The sequence below is a fragment of the Vipera berus genome (genome assembly GCF_964194415.1).
Source record: "Vipera berus genome assembly, chromosome: 6".
In the NCBI taxonomy this organism is placed as follows: Eukaryota; Metazoa; Chordata; class Lepidosauria; order Squamata; family Viperidae; genus Vipera; species Vipera berus.
In genome coordinates, this window is record NC_138208.1 from 20,543,341 (window position 1) to 20,561,489 (window position 18,149).

Consider the following 18,149-nt stretch of genomic DNA (forward strand, 5'->3'; position numbering starts at 1 on the left):
TGGACAAAATCCTGTAAATGCTGTATTTGCTCACCTATTGAATTGCAAGATATGACCAGCCATGTGGCTCTGGCATGTGGGAAATATGGTCACAACCCAATTACAACAGTGGGAGAGACCAGCCATTTGTTAATTAGACATTGACCGCAGTCATTGGTCTGAAAATACTGTATGTATACACCAATCAATGAGAACAAGATGTTTCATCATATATATTAGGGTGTAACTGGAATTAATTTGGTTCCTGAACAGGCTTTAGAGGAGAAATATGCATTGCTATCTTGAGAGGAAATCTTTATTGAGAAATGGAGGAAATTAAATCATGGAGGGTTAAAACTGATTTTGGTAAGCAACTCTGTATTGTTCGTTTGTTAAATTTACTTGCTGCTCACCTCACACTGGGGCTTCTCTGTAAAATGGAAAAGATGATAAAAAATGTAAAGAAACAATAGCAAAGCAATAAAAAAAGAAAAAAGAAACAATAAAACTACAATAATACCAATTAAAAGATAGGCAGAAGGGGAGTAGGAAGCACAGACGAAAGGACTATTGAGCCGCTTCCAGCATGGTACTTCCCTATTGGGATCCCAAGTCAACTGGCAGACCCAGGTCTTCAGGGGTCTTTCTTCTTGAGGAAGGGGTCTTCTTGAGGAAGGCTATGAGGGTAGGATCAAACCTCACTCCAGGGGGCAGAATGTTCCAGAGCAGGGGTCCCCAACCCCTGGGCCATGGCCCACTACTAGGCCTTGAGCCATTTGGAACCGAGCCGTGGAAGTAGTTGGCGAGTGCACACGTGCACATTCCCACTTGCTTGAGTAGTGCGTGAACTCATGCACGTGTGCTCCATTTGCATGAGCAGCAGATGTGCATGCCCATTGCTTGTGCAAATGGAACTGTGGAGGTGTGTGCTTGCCCACCACTCACATAGAACCATCCTCTCTCCCCCTTGCTGGTCCGCAAAGCCGGAAAAGTGGGGGACTCAGTTCCAGAAGGTCAGCAATACAGTATAGAAGGCTCTTCTGGATCCCATCAGCCATAGTATCCACAGTAGGCCTCTTCTGCCAGCATGACTAAGGTAGACTTTTCCTAAAAGGACAAGGGAGTCCATCAAATAACCTAGAGCAATGCCATGGAGTTCATCAAATAACCTAGAACAATGCCATGGATGGCTTGACCTCCACCTGGTAGCAAACTAGCAGCCAGTGTAGCTCATGAAGCAGTGGTGTAATACGGGCCATTCTAGGGGATCCAAATACTGCCCATGCTGCTTCACTTTGTACTAGTTGAAGTTTCCAAATGCATTTCAAGGGCAGCCCCATGTAAAAGGCATTGCAGTAATCCAGACGATAGATAACTATGGCTTGAGTGACCAACCATAGGAAATCCTGATCCAGGAAAGGGTGCAGCCGGTGTGACTGGCCCAACATTATCTGAGGGTAAACTTGAATCTAGGGCTTCCTGGCCCTGATTCAGGACTTTAATCACAGTTCTACATTGGCTCTATTGGTTTGTTTTGTAATTACAATTTCTTATGCTACCTATTGATGGTTGTGCTAGATAGGACATCAATTTACATTATCACAATGATTCTGAATTGAATTCTGTCTAATAATATTTTGAATGAAAATCCATGTCCCCCATCTCTGGGTATCAACATTTCATTAGAAAGCACATTAAAGCTCTGCCAGAAATGATTGTGTACTTAATAGAGCATTCCTACATTTCAATCATCAAATTGTATGTTCCTTACAGCTGTACTGCAATAAATACTGTTTGCAGTAAAGAGATCTTAATCACGAACACTTCAACTAACATTTGTTGAGAAGCATAGCTGTATAGCTAATTTTAAAGATTAGTATGTTTCATCTTAGATTAATCTTTTGCAGCTGAAAGGTGGAAAAAAAAAACACCCAAACAGCCTATAATGAGGGAATCCAATATTATACACAACATGAATTGAATTCCTTAATACTGCAGGTCTATTGCTTTAGAAAAGTTATAATTCAGCGGTCTTCTAAATTTTATTTGCCATCTCCATTTTTTTTTTTGCTTTTGCCAGACGTAGAGTTTAAACATGAGCCATTCCCACCACAGCTGTCTCCAGGCTGGTTTACAGTAAATGCAGTATGTTATTTTCCTGATGTTGAAACCTGTCCAGAAACTTGAGAGATATTATAATTCTCACAGGAAACAGGAGATTAGAGCAAGTGTTTGGATTCTTTATGAAATAAACCAACCAGGATAGGATCTGCCTTTCACCTTCATCCTTCTAAATAGTTTAAGATCTTAGTTTCTTTGGGATCCTTGTCCTCCATAAAACTTTACCTCTTCTGTGGGAGGGATCTTATCCATGTACCCTTGCAGCCTAAGGAACAAAGAATGTATCAAGGGAGATGACCTTCTCAGGCCTTTTAAGGATTATGGAAGGTTTGGAGTTTTACTCCACTAAGAGGTCTAATAATTTGGCCTCTTTGATATTCGTACTGCTGGGTTATTTTTTTTTTAATATGCCTTTCTTAGAAATGTGAAGGCCATTTTCAAATCATTTATCCTGTCCTTTTCCCATTTATTCTTCCCTTCCCAGAAATGAAATACTTCTTTTTCCAGAAGATGTTAAAAAATGGACCTATTTGTTGCTCATATTGCCTGGTTATATAATTGCATTGAAAAGCCAATTACCTTATTAGGAAAATATTAACTGAAAATGAAATTAAAAATTAGATATTGCTGTTGTCTTCACAGGCTTAGAACTATTCTCTAAAATTCTTTTCTCTTCCACAGTCTTCACCACTCAGATGTAGTTCCCCTCAGTATCTTAATCATTACACTGATAAATTGCATAAATTGGATTAATCTTTTAGTTGGTGGTTGGCACAGCTCAATATATAAAGTCTCAACTGGTAACCATGACTATGACTACAAAAGGTAAGAGGAGTATAAGGTGAAAAATATGGGTTAATGGAAGGGAGGAAAGAAGGGTTTATTGTTTGTAAAAATAAGAGAAAGGGGAAGGCTATAAAAGACCTGAAAATGGTGAAGGTCTTGTGAAATGGAGTTGATGAATATGTGCAGGGAAGTGAAGGTATAGATTTAATTATGAGTGAAAGTATTTATAGGTATGTCATAAAGTATGAGTCAAGACTGGGTGCATATGAAAACAGAACTAAGTTGGCTATGCACTCCAGGCGATGAGATAACAGAACAATATTGGCATGCACTGTGGAAAAAGTGGTGCTTTTTGAATATAATGTGTGAAGGGATGAGTGGAAGTGAGTTAATGGAGTACAGAAAAAGTGACTGGGCCATTTGGAGGCGAAGAATGAATCACAATAGGATTGTTTGGCAAGTATTGGCTTAGAAACAAGTCTGCTTGTTTTTAATAAAGTATATAGTTTAAGTATAAGTCTTTTCATAAATATACATGGAAAAGGAATGAACCCAGAAGCATGATTGATTTGATTGTTTATGATGAAGGGCCAAGGAAAGTAATAAAGAAAGCATGGGGGATTGGAATGGTAAGCTGCACAGAATCACTTGGCCGAGATAGGCGGCTATAGAAATGGAATAAATAAATAAATAAATACAGCATAAATAAATAAAGTGAGAGGTTCTGAAAGAGGGACAAATCAGCATCTGACGCAGTGACATGTAGATTTAGGGAAAACATACATGGGAGAAAAAGAAAGTAAACAGAAGTGTTATTAATCCTTTATGAAACTCTTATTAAAATTAGGTGAATATTCCTACAGAATGAATGGAGCATTGGATAAAAATGTTGGCTAGAGGGAGCCTTCAATTTATGACCACACCTGGGACCAGAATTTCTGTTGCTAAGCCAGGTGGTTGTTAAGTGAGTCTTGCCCAATTTTATGACCTTTTCTCCCTTGTTTAGTAAATTGCTGCAGTTGTACAGTGAATTGCATGGTCATAAGCCAATCTGGCTTTCTTCACTGACTTTGCATGTCAGAAGCTAGCTGGGAAGGTCATGAATGGCAATCACATGGCCCTGCGCTGCTGAAACCACTGTAAATATGTACCAGTTGCCAAGCGCCCAAATTTTGATCCCCTGCCTGTGGGAATGTTACAATGGTCGTAAGTATGAAAAAGTGTAAATGTAAGTCACTTTTTCCAGTGCGATTGTAACTTCGAATGGTCACTAAATAAATGTTATAAGTTGAGGACTATCTGTATAAGAAAAGAACTGCTTGAAACAGAATGAAGAGATATGTGTCACAATGACCACAATTACGTTTAGATATGTGTAATTTGAAGTCAGTTTGTTGGAGTGGTTAAGACACCAGGCCAGAAATGGGGAGACCATGAGGTCTAGTGCTCCCTTAAGCACAAAGCCAGCTAGATGAGCTTGGCCCAGCCATTCTCAATCCTAGGAAGGAGGAAAGGGCAAAACGCTTCTGAAAAATCTTTTCAAGAAAACTGCTGAATCAGACACCATTGAACAGAAGATAAAATGTGTAGTTTAAAGTGAAGTGTGGCAAAAAATTGATTAAATGATAGCACAGTATGAAAAAAAAATACATAAGGGAATGATCACTGCAAAAAATGAGAATGAAAGATCCATGTATAAAGAGAAAAAGATAAGATTCCAAAAATATAGTCAAGTGTGAAGAGCAGTTCAGACTAAAAAGGCAGAGAAAATGCAAAGTGACTTTGTTGGAAATAATAAATTCGGGCAGGGGTAAAAAGGGCTAATGAATGGCATGAAAAATAAAGTGATGAAATTACTTGAGAAGAAATTGGAGTGCTGGAAAATTGTTTGGGAATGATAGTGCTATGTTAGATTAACACCGAAACCGACGCTTTCAATACTAATGCCTAATGCTGTAAGAATGTTGAAAAGTATTAACACTGGAGAAATATGATTTATGGAGTGGCTTTGCCACTTGGTTCATGTCTGTGTGAAGACCTCATCTGTGTCTGACATTTGGAAGAATGCTCTTACCATTCTCCTGTATAAACGGAAAGGCAGCCATGATAGTGGCTCTGGGCTACGTGGTGCCCCCCAGGCAGTGGTGGGATTTAAATATGTGAACAACCGGTTCTTTGTGTGGATGCCGCTTCCGGAAATCCGTTCTGGGCCTGGGCAACAAAAAATTGGCTACTGGTTTTGCCGAAATGGTGCGAACCAGCTGAATCCCACCACTGCCCCCAGACCAGCACACTGACTGAGGGTGCTACCTCCTGCTGATGCAAAGATTTCTTAAAACTGGACCTGGAGAGCAACTGTGAGTATGCAGCTTTATGGCAGGAGGGAGTTTGGAGGCAGATATTTTTAATGCTTTGCAGGCTGTTGAAAAATTATGGCAAGTTTGTGGATTTAGAGAAAGCACAAGATAAAGATATGAGTTGCGGAATATTTTATATGAAGATAGACTTGAGGTTTGGTTATCAAATGTGGTAAGAGTGGTATATGAGGGAAGTAAATCATGCCCGAGAATGGAATGTTTAAAGAATAGATCAGCGGTGAGCAATGAGCAATGAGTTATTTGATGTCTCTTCCATTTTTAATGTATTTAGGTGTAAGAGATGCTTATGGTGATATTGGAGATATGTTGGTTGGGGACATGAATGTACATGTACTATTGTATACAAATAATATGTTTAAGAATGATTTGAATATCTCATCTATCTATCTATCTATCTATCTATCTATCTATCTATCTATCTATCTATCTATCTATTTATCTATTTATCTATTTATCTATCTATCTATCTATCTATCTATCTATCTATCTATCTATCTATCTATCTATCTATCTATCTATCTATCTATCTATCTATCTATCCAGTGCTTTTTTTGTAAAAGAAAAAGGTGCCGGAACTCACACATGTCATACAACCCGCCTTGCCTACCCTACAAGGTTCCATCCAAAAAAGGTGCCGGAACTCCGTTCTGAGCGTTCTATGAGGGAAAAAGCCCTCTATCTATCTATCTATTTATCTATCTATCTATCTATCTATCTATCTATCTATCTATCTATCTATCTATCTATCTATCCATCCATCCATCCATCCATCCATCCTACCTATCTATATCTCAGCATGAATCTACTGAAGACTAAAGTACTTGTATTAACAGGAAAATGGATAGCAAGTTACTCATATATGAAAAAAACAAAAGCACATATATGAGAAAATGTCTTAAAATGCTTCTTGGTCCAGGAGAATAAAAAACCTCAGTTATAGCAGCTTATCAAACTTCAGAATGATGCCAGTAGCATAGCCAATAGTTTCTTCCAGCCTCTTGGAATAGTTGTTTTTTTTTTGAAGGTGGAAGCTTCCTCCTCTAACTTTTCTACTTTTGTGAATTGAGAAGTTGGCAATCACTTAACCTCCAAGAAGTCCAGTAGAATAGGAATATATGCCTAGAGTAGCGTTTCTCAACCTCAGTAACTTTTAAGTTATGTGGACTTCAACTCCCAGCCGGAATTGAAGGCCAAACATCTTAAAGTTGCTGTGGTTGAGAAATACTAGCCTATAATAACTGTGCTTTATTTCGTTACCATTCAAAATAGAATTTAGAAACAGAAAAGACATTTGATTTTATAAGTTATGATCTATTGCTTCTAATTTTCTTCACTGTGAGATATGTATGCGATATATATATGTATATACATATATTCATTTATGTGTACTATAAATAAATAATTATATAATTTGTAGTGCTCATAAAACTTAATAATCTTTCAAAGAAGACTTTTGTTTCATTGCTTTTTATGATCTAAAACAAATGACATCAAAACAAAATGAAAAAGGATATACAATGTTTGAAAGCTGATTTAATAAAAGTTTGTTTTTGTAATGAGCTTGAAAAGGACGTTAAGACTAATACTGAACTGTGTGGCCTAGGGGCACATCAGATAAGCCACTGAGCTCAGCTTAAATTCTCCTTGAGTTAGGAAATATTGAAAGTCCTACCCTTACTGCACATAGAATTGCTATTCCTTCCCTCCTCCCCGCCCAGTTTATCACATCCTAAACAGCTTCATCTCATCCTCAGCTTTGTCTTCTGGCATGGACGTAGCTTGCCTTCTATAGCTTCAGCCCAGATTTTGTTTCCAAAAATGTTTTAAAGGCAATAAACCTTTACTGCATGTCACCTTGAACATGGCAGGGAAGGAGGGGAAAAGTAGGGAAGCCATTCTAAATCATCCTAGCCTTTTCATTGCTGCAACAATGCCCATTTCCTCATCCTCCTAATTGAAAGGTGCCTCACAGCTGCTTCGCATAATTGTCCTCCTTCCCTGGGTTGCAGTAGAAAATAAACCCATGTTTAGTTGTTTGGTACATCCAGTGCTTTTTTTGTAAAAAGAAAAAGGTGCCGGAACTCACACATGTCATACAACCCGCCTTGCCTACCCTACAAGTTTCTATCCAAAAAAGGTGCCGAAACTCCGTTCTGAGCGTTCTATGAGGAAAAAAAGCCCTGGGTACTTTATTTCTGTATAGCAAAAAGCAGCAGCATTCACAGCCTTTCTCTTCTTCCAAGTGATTAGATGATAAAGTCACCAGGTTACAAGGATCTAATAACAGAAAATGTCCAGGTCAACAAGGGTAGTAGCTAGGTAGGTGATTGAACAAAGAATGCACCGACCGGGAGTCCTCCCAGGAAGAAGTCTGAGAATGCTAATAATTCCCAGTGGACAAAACACGGCTGTATGTGTGATGCTCAAACCTAATTACATACTTTGTAAAGGGTTTTACCCACATTCCTGGCAATTTTAATCTCAGAAGAATCTGTGGTGGGGTTTTTTTTAGTCACTCTCTGTGCAAAATGTTATATAGGCAGATCTTACATATTTATTATGATAGCTTTTGTTTTCTTCCTTTTGTACAGACTCTCACTCATTTTTTAAATTGAAACCTATCCTTTCTCATTTATCTGATAATGACTAGAATTCCTTTTGGATTTTCTTTTTCTAAGATAATGGATCTTGTGGATGACTGTTTGACTTTCCTCATCCAGATAAAGCAAACTTTTGAGAAATGTTCTTCTACAACTGACAACACTTGGTCTTCAGTAACTTCATGATCAGTGCAACAGAGTATTTGTCAATGACATATTTTGAGTTTTCAAGTACCAGCAACTCTTGATGTAGAGCAAAGGAAGGAAACAATAAGAAAGAAATTGTGTGAGTTCATAACTATGTTGAATATGTACATTCAGGTTTTTTTTTAACAGATCCACAATTACACCCAGATTCAGACCTCAGGAACATAGAAAACTGCCTTATATTGAACTAAATCATTGGTCCATTGACTCACAATAATTGTCTGCACAATGTTTGGTGCAGCCCCAGAATCCTTCTGAGTGATGTTGATTAAACAAACTTCCAATTAACTGCTGATGTTTTTATTATTTAATCAAATGTATGTATAAAGCATTTTTGCTCACATGGTGCCTTGCACTTCCATCGGTCGTCTTGTACGGCAAGTATAAAAAGATATCACTGATTGAAAGACTCTGCTCCTGTGGCTCAGGAGAGGTAGAGACCATTGAACACATACTCCTTCAATGCTCTTTCTACAGAGATATTCGAAAAAAACCATATCCTCCCAATAATCAATAAGTATCCTGGGCGTTCTGACACTACTTATCTCCAGTGGTTGCTTAAGGACGAACAGGTTGTGATTACGGTGCTGGTGGCTAGATTCTGCACAGCAACACTGGGGATTCGTTGGAAATATAAATAAGATAAATATTATTTTTAGAGATGTTTTAATAATTTTTATTTTAAAATTAATTTTATTGTATGTGTTCTTATTTATCATTAGACCATGCTCAGTGCATTTTTATACAGGTATGTGTGTAAGTAGCCTACAATTGGATATTTTACTGTTTCTGGCCATATGGCTGTAATAAACTGATTTGACATGATAAAGGAAGGTTTTTTTGTCTTTTTTTAATCTTGTATTTTGAAATGTTCTTTTTGCTTGGTCATCCGTACTTAGTTTGGATTATGATTCTGCTGTAGCAATCCTTAGAGAACCAAAGCCAAATACAATTTCAACTTGTGACAAATTGGCCATCTTTAGTGTAGATAAGTGATGTTGATGGTCCACCTCCATGCTTTCAGGTGGCTCTCTTTTCATGCATAGCTGGAGAAGCCAAGGACATAACTGGAAACTCTTGCACACAAAATATTGCGGTATTTCTGCCAGTGGGCTGGGGCATTTCTTGAAAACCCAACTTTAAAACTCAATTATATAAATCAGGCGTGATCTAGGATTTTCCTGCTATATCATTTGCTTTTTACAAATAGAAACAGAGCTAAACACTGAAGATTCACATGTGCTTTGTTTTTAGATAAAAAGTACACACATAAACATCAACGGATGCCAGCTTGCTAATCACAGCTAGCTGGCTTACTTCTCTTTTTATTAACACTTCTGAAATACAGTGAAATGTTCCACATACAAGCAACAAATCCTGTGAACCCATCTCCCAACAGCCAATATTCTTCCATTTCCATTAATTTCAATGAGTCTCACAAAGGTGAAGTGCTCATAATGTTTCATTCATAGCTTTGCGAGGCTATTATTCTTCTGTATACATAAAGCTACAGTCTTGGTAGAAGGCTGCAATAGCACTTAATGATTAGACACTGCTACAGCTAATCTACTCAGTAGAACAAAGCATAGAACTCATTGAATAGAGAGAAAAATCACAGGCTAATGCACTTCTCTGTTAAATGCAGAGAAGAGGGTAAGTACACAGTCGCTTGTCACTATTAAGCAGTCATTTCTGTAACACTGAGATAAAAGCTTAAGAGAGAAGGGAGGATTCAACCATAGCCCTTGACTTGCCAAATATAACAACAGGATTACTGACCTTTGGAAATGGAAGCCAAATAGTCAGCAGCGAGAGAAAAAATCTAAGGAAAATAAAACAGTTATTTTTATCATCTAAAACAGATTTCTAAGAAGCAGTGTATTTTTTATGGTGGACATGCAGAATGCCCAAGAAGCTCATAGAGTGCAATATTACAGGCTAATTCTGCCAACTGCCAGTCAGATTCTGCTGATCCTGACCGGCTCAAGGTAGACTCAGCCTTCCATCCTTCTGAGGTTAGTAAAATGAGGACCTAGATTGTTGGGGGCAATATGCTGATTCTGTAAACCACTTAAAAGAGGGCTGTAAAGCACTATGAAGCGGTGTATAAGTTTTAAGTGCTATTGCTATTAGGGGTACCTATGAGATAACATTTGAAAGAATACCTGAATAACCAGAACAGTTTGAAATATTTTCATTACAATTACTTGTAATTACATCTAATCCTCCAACTTGAGCCATTCTGGTCTGAACGTTCTCATTGGTTTTAGTGTCTTTCAGTGGAGAAGTATTTGGAACCTATCCTTCCTGTGTGACTTCATATCACTGACTGAATGAAGTCTTAACTGCAGATAAAGGCCACAACTTTATTTGCTAACAGAAGATGAAACAATGAATAAACTTATATTTGAAGACATTATGCTGTGAGACATTTGTTACTGAAGGAGATAGAAGAACTACCGATCTCACTTTGGCTTAGTGCACTGCAGCATTCAGCTAATTGGGTCATAGCTTTCCATGACTATACCCCTTAAAGATAATCAGAGATCCCAACAGCTCCTTTTTTAGTCCCTACAACAGTTTACATCAGAACTGGTGGTTTGCGTCCACCTACTTCTGTTTTGATGGAACTTAAATTCCTTTTGATGACAGAGCTAAACTCATAAAACCATTTCCTATCACTGAGAAACTGAGGAAGATTGTACATGATATGCTAAATTTGCACATATGTTTTTAAAAAGAGCCACTATTTTCCCCTCCCCCAATATCCAAAGTATTAGATTTCAAAAAGACATGTCCCTGATATCAATCAAATTGGCCTCCCATATTCTCAAGAGTAAGACATTGGTTGGGAGGGGAATCCCTTTACCTTGACTCTTCGCAATTGCATGGTTACCTTCAAGTGTAGAAGTAATTTGCCATTGCCTTCTATTATTTTGCTTTTCAAGTTATCTGACAACTTCAGATCCAAGTAATATGACTGCTTAGCTCATTGTGATCAGCAGGACTGCAGTGAGGGAAGTTGCCAAAGTGGAACAAGATCAAACTAATCAACCCAAAATCTGGATGCTCATTTCTGTCAATAACCTCCTCCTCCTGAATTATTTTATTTTTTTCAACACTTCAAATATTGGATTGTCATTCAAGTGTGAAGGAATTTCTCATTGATGTTTTAAATCTATTTGCCTTGAAAGAAAAGGTGGTCGGGATCAGAATACAATTCCATGCACATTTTTAAAACAATCTAGCTGGTCTTCTTTCCCTCCTACAGCAAATATTGTTCCACCAGTGATGGAAGTTCTAATGCATTAGATTTGCTTGAAAAAGAGAATGCAGTTTTAAGCAGGTTTTAACAGAATCATAAAGGTGCAGAGCAGAGCAGAATAGGACAGCGGGGGTGGGGGTGGAAGCAATGATACTGATCAAGACCCATTATAGTAAGGTTCCTAGAAAACCCTTACAGCAGCTTTACAATTGACAGGACCATCACAAGCCTACCTATGCTCAGCTGCAACAAACACATATTTCTTTAACATCTCAGGGACTGGCACTCAGGCCACGTAACCAGCAAGTGTGATTTTGCACTGAATAGGTCCAAGCTACAGGAGAGAAAAGATTAAGGGTATCAAAGGAATACTTTCCCGCTTTCATTTCTTTCTTTCTTGCTGCATGCAGGATTAAAAGGGTGGTGGTGGTGGCGGGGGGAATAACCATTTCACTCAGCATTCAATTTTGAAGAGAATTAAATTAGCCCCAAACATTGTTCAGAATTAGAAGAGTGAAAAGGCGATTTTAGAAACACAGCATGTGACTTGGTAGTATTTTCCTCTTCAAAACCAGGCTATAGAAAAGTTGAAAAAGGAGCTATTATTGTGCTCTACCCAACCAATGAATCATTTTTCTCTGTCTTCTGATAAATACTTTTAAGCCTTTTTTTTAAAAAAAGACACTTTTCTGATTTAAAAAGCAATTCATCCCACATATTATTGGTTGAATCATTTAATTCTGTTTAAGCTCTCTTGGGTCCTTTCTTTTAAGGTTATCCTTAAGTCTTATTTTATTTTAAATCTTTAATCGCTACATGTTTTTAATAGGGAGGACTGATAAGAATTAATGAAAAGCAAGGAAAAGTTATTTATTTCTGTTTGTTATTCAGTCGGTACACTTTATAATTTTGTGCATCACCTTTAAAACAGCATTTTAAAATGAGTAGTAATAAGCTCGTTTCAGACTATTGACATTTTGATGCAAAATAAGGTTGCTAATCTAAAACTGCAAACTTTGAATCCCTTTTTCCTTAGTCTCTGAACTCCATTTTTCCCTCAAACTCCCCAATCTGGATCAGCTGAGTTTCATAATCTGATATATAAACATAGGATTACTGGACCTAGTCTGAGCAGTTGAGGTGTTTCCTCAAATGTCTAAAAGGTTTGTCCCTTATGTTTTTGTTTGTTTGCTCCTGACCACTATTTTAAAAACAAACAAATACTAAGAATGCCATAGTATTACAGATCATTCTTATAAAAATTTTGAAGGCAAATTTCTTTCCGTTTCAAGAGTTCTGCCTTCCTTTTTTCATCAAAGCAACTATATTGCTTCATCATAATGCAATCTTATGAGCAAAATCAAAACAGGGGCGATAGAAAAAAGAGATTTTCATTTCTCTTTCAACCTTCCCTTCCTTTTATTTTAGAAAAGGATTACTTCCTGCTGTTAAGTAATACTCAGAATTTATACCTGTTTGTGGGCTGCTGCTGCTTTGAATTGTGATTTTTCAATTCTCCAAAGATGTGAAATACGTTATTTTAATAAGAGTGCTCAGTACCAGCACTAATTTCCTCTGAGTTTTTCCTTGTATAAATTACAACTGGCTGTTGAGAAAGATGGATTTAGTTTTCAAAATGTTCACTGCACATGTAGCCTCTTTTCAGTCACTGGCTGGAATATGGATTTCAGAATTTAGCTGCTCTTTGGACCAAACATAAAGAGTTATTATCTGATTCCACTGAAATCCTGGGAAAGTTTTGGGATTGTACAGTTTGTGCAGAATTTTGTTTCAGTAATTGCATTAAATGTTGTAAGACATAAACAGAAAATATTGAGTCAAACACACATCTTTATCTGGAATTTATCACAAAAAGCCTATGGGTGATGATTTAGAGAAAACACACATTGAATGAATCAGCACATTGAATACCACTGTTGTCACCTACACCTGAAAAAGTAGTTTGGGAGGCAGCTCTGCTTCCGCTTAAATCATCTATTCAAGGATCTAAGGGCCGTGTCTTCTTTTTTTGAAGATTCTGGCCATTAATATAAAGCTCTTCCTCAACTTAATAAGTAGAGGTATTTTTCTGACACATTAATACACACTAACAGTTACAGAGGAATCTTAATGAAAAACCAACTCAAAGATCTGTTTTTAAAAAACAATTAAAAACAAACTTTAAAAATTCAAGGAAAACTGTGGCAAACAAAAAACCCCTTGTATTTCATTTACAATTAACAGGATTTACAAACAATGACAAAACAAAGCAGACAAGCAGATTTGTTGATCAGTCAGAAGGCAAGTAAAAGAAGCTTAGCTTGACCCAGAATTCATAGGTATACTCATCCAAACAATTCATAGTTCCATATGCTAAGGTGTGCACAGTGTGAAAGAAAACAACAACAACAACAAAACCCAAGAAAAGCTGTATGCTCTTTCCCTCTTTTGCTTCTGCAATTCCCCTACAGTAGGCAAAAAACATTGTCATCAGCCAATACTGCCTGTAATTCACTACAGAAATCAAAAGATTAATAAAATACGTTTTAAAACTGACATCAAGAGAAAAGCAGAATTCAACTGCAACACAGAGAGAGGTAGCAAATAAAATTGTTATCATGTTAAGAGCAAAGCAAGTTTAAGGTACCAAAGGACAGTGCTACCTGGAAAATGCTATTGAATTGACCAAAATAATTCATCTTATTGTGAAAAATAAATGTAACTGACGTTGCTTATGTACGTATATAAGTGTAACACAGCATTTTAAGATTACATATCAAGTTTTATAAACTTGCCTATAAGCTAATACTGTACACACACAGTATTCAATAAGGTACTTTAATTTCCACTGCAAAGGTAATGATTCCATTCATTGCAGTTTTCCAAGGCTCAGATAGTGTTTATCCTCAACAAGGCATGGAATTTCTTTACAATTAATATTTTATATTTCAGACACAGGGTGTTCTGTTTCTATTTGTGTTTTAAAACAATCTAATAGCAATCTTCCCAGGATAATGTGAAAATTCATTTTAAGAATCCTATGAACCATTCCAACGAAAGATACACATATTTGAATCAGGTCAAACTGCACATTATTGGCAAAAAGCTAATTACAGGCATTCTGCTGGTCAAAGTTTCTCACAAAAGTCATCAAACCACACATAAATATTTTTGATATGATTCTCTTTACAAAACCATTCAGATCCACATAATTAGTACAAGTAAGGCACATTAGCATATATAATAATTAACAATTTTTTAAAAAGAAAAAAGAAAAACCAGTTTGTTTTCAGAAACATTTGAACAAACAGAATTTGTTGTCTGTACTTTTTATCAGGGATTTTAAGAAATGGTCTGAGAATAAGAAGAGCCTAATCCAGATCCAGAACCAGGTATTTTTGAATCTTGGATACTTGCTAAGCTAAAAAAGCAGCCTTGTACATTGCATTAGCCTTGACACAGCTATAACTATGCCCCAGGGGTAAGTGCCCATGGTGCGTATTGCAGATTCCAAATGAAACAGTAGGTTCACATGCGTAACAATCACTTTCCTAAAATCAGAGAAAAAAGATTTCTGTCTTTCTGGTTCCCTTTTGTGTCAATGGTACACTGGATCAAGTTTGGCTCTTTAGAAGTACCTTGGGATCTCATCCCATTTCCTACTGAGGAATATAAATGTCTTCCAGAGTTTGAGTATTTGTGTTGTATGCTAAAGCTGGCACATTAGATTGAAAGTTATGTTCTTAGAGACTTGTAGACACCTTCCAAGATAAAAAAAACCAAACCATCACAATAGATCTATAGCTTCATCTCCATAGACTGTGAAAAATTGGGTTTGGGGGCAGTAGTTACAACCACGTGTTTTAGCATTTAACATTCACATGAATGTAAAAGAAATATGGTACCCAAATCCACTGCAATCTCCTAAAAGGAAAGTCATCGTAAGTAAATTGTTTATATCCTCCTCAAAAGCAGAAGATTGATGACTGTTTTTTCAAAAAAAGAGGGAAAAAGCTATTTCCAGTTATTAAAATTAAAAGGGGATATTGCATTTATTTTTCCAATATGCTATTATTTTTTCTAGTACAAATATTGCTTAAAATATAAAGAAATTATAGGTAGTGATTTTACTAGCATAATGACTTCTAAAAAACGCAGATGTTTCAAAAATTGTACTATTTGATTAAATGAGTATAACTCCCCCCCCCACCCTTCCCTCCCCCTATGGACCTCCCCCATGTCCCTCTGGAAATTCATTTATACACCACACAAGATTTTAATTAGAAGCATAATTTACAGTAAAAACTCTTTACATTACAGTGGTTCTATATAAAAAAGGAGCCTTTTGTTTTTTCATTTAAAATTGTAATTACACATTAAAAAATAGAACACTATTTTCTCATTAGGGAGAATGAATTTACACATCTTCAGATCAGACTTTTTTATTGCAGCTTTCAAATCAAAGGTCAGTCACTTTATGCTCTAAAGCAGCTGCTATTTGCTGTAATCGAATAGCAAGCTGCATTTTTTGTGCAGCTGGGTCTTCTTCTAGTGCATTTATAATCTAAAAAATAAAAATAAAAGGGAGAACATTCAAGTCAAGATATTGCAATATGATCCTATAAGTATTTCTGGAGAGATACATTCCAAGGGTTTTAAAGAATACTATCTATTAATCAGAAAGAACCTTCCCTGGTATTGTGAATCTGCAGAGCCATTTTCCTCATTGTGAGCAGACAAGAGACAGTGAGATTTTCAAAATGTATGAGAAGAAAATACTATCAAATGGATGGCAAAATGTATCCTCTAACTACTTCAAGGATGGTAAGCCAGGTTTGTGACATTTGAGGCTTCCTGGACATTTTGTTAATAAGCAACTCTTCACTGTTCTTGTTTAATACAGCTAGGAAATTTGCTACATCTGAGATGGAATGGGACCTTTAGGCTCCCACCCTTGGCCACACCTCCTTTACATCTTGCCTCACGCCTCTGCCCATTTACCTCCAGCATTTCTCCTCAGCTGGCCCTCCCCCGCCCATTCTCCCTGGCCAATGGGTCCCTTGCCCTCCACCCTGTGCCCTTTGGCCTGGCCCTTTCGCCGAGGCACCCTTTGTCCCAGGCTTTTGGCTGCACGGGACAGATAGCCGCCAGCCAATCGGGTGAGTGGCAGGCAGAAGCCATGGTGCTGCAGGGGGAAGAGCATGTGATGGGCTGTGTTGTGGGGTAGCAGGCGAATGGTGCTGGTGCAGCTTCTGCGATTGCGATGGGTGCGCAGGCGAATGGCAGGGCTGGACAGCTTCAGCGATTGCAGGGGGAGCAGGTGGGTGCACAGGCAGATGATGCTGGCACGGCTTCTGCCATTGTGGAGGGGGTGTGGCATGGGGGCGGCAGGCCAACTCCCTGTTGTGTGTCAGGCTGGAGTGCCATTTGCCTACGCTCCCCCACAATCACTGAAGCTGTGATAGCCCTGCCATTCACCTGCACACCCACCGCAATCGGAGAAGCTGTGCCGGCACTGCCATTCACCTGCGCACGGCACTGCCATTCACTTGCGCACCCCCACCTCCTGCAATTGGAGAAGCTGCTCCAGTGCCATTCACCTGCTGCCCCACAACACAGCCCCTACGATCACCCATCGCACACTGCCCTTCTACAGCACCATGGCTTCTGCCTGCCACCTACCCGATTGGCTGGTGGCTATCCCATGCAGCCAAAGGCCTGGGACAAAGGGGGCCTTGGAAAAAAGGCCAGGCTGAAGGGCATGGGCAGAGGGCAAGGGGCCCATTGGCCGGGGAAAATGGGTGGGGGAGGGCCAGCGGAGGAGGAACACTGGAGGCAAATGAGTGGAAACAGAAGGAGGAAGGAGAAGGAGGCATGGCCATGGGTCCTTGATTGAAGGTCCTAGACCAGGGGTCCCCAACCTCTGGTACATGGACCACAGCATGCCAGCAACTGGTCCACACAAACAAGCAAAGCCCCATCCGCAGGATACAGGCAGTACACAAAACCACGCACCCTCCAGTCTGCAGAAAAACCTCTCTCCATGTAACCAGTCCCTGGTGCCCCAAAGGTTGGGGACCTCTGTCCTAGACCCATTTGAGAGCCCTAGTGGCGCAGTGGTTAGAATGCAGTACTGCAGGCTACTTCTGCTGACTGCCGGCTGACAGCAGTTTGGCAGTTTGAGTCTCACCGGGCTCAAGGTTATCCATCCTTCCGAGATAGGTAAAATGAGGACCCAGATTGTTGGGGGCAATAGGCTGATTCTGTAAATCGCTTAGAGAGGGCTGTAAAAGCACTGTGAAGCGGTATATAAGTCTATATGCCTATATTTAGAGATGGGATTCTTCTGAATATGCTTTAAAGATGCATATTTGCCCTGTAAGAATTACAGTCTCTTGGTCAAAACCAAGCATCCAATAAGCCAGGAAATTATCAGCTTGGAGGCAAATTAGTTTGTTAGATCTTACCCACCTTATGACTTTGTAGAGAATAATAATAAAACAAACTCAGTGGTGGAAGCTTACCTCATCATAGTACTTGTTAGTATATTGGTAGAGCTGGTGTAAAGCCACAAGGGTGTTTAATGAGTCTGTGTGGGCCTATTAAATTAAACAAGAAGAAAAACACTATGTCAAACACAGAGCTGGCTACCCAAGAACTTTAATGAAACCTATATAGATGCACCAGAGGTAATATTGTTTCTCTTTCTATCCACAATTTTAATAGGTGTCCAGGTTGATAAAAAAGCAGAGATGATTTTTTATCAGAAATATAACATCAAGCTTGCTTGCTGATTTGTTAGTCACTACACCG

The 18,149-nt window shown here is 38.4% G+C and overlaps 1 protein-coding gene across 3 annotated transcripts in view; it reads right to left on the reverse strand.

Annotated features, from left to right (window-relative positions):
• Positions 1-15,572: 15,572 nt before the first annotated feature.
• The window catches only part of PLXNB2 (plexin B2), a 394,275-nt gene continuing 391,698 nt past the window's right edge, over positions 15,573-18,149 (reverse strand). For all 3 annotated transcript variants that reach the window (XM_081330942.1, XM_081330943.1, XM_081330941.1), the window contains 2 exons: positions 17,861-17,935; positions 15,573-15,900 (listed from right to left, as the gene is read on the reverse strand). In XM_081330942.1, the coding sequence (XP_081187068.1) occupies positions 15,796-15,900; positions 17,861-17,935 (180 nt within the window). In that variant the 3' untranslated portion in view covers positions 15,573-15,795. The remainder of the gene's footprint in view (positions 15,901-17,860; positions 17,936-18,149) is intronic.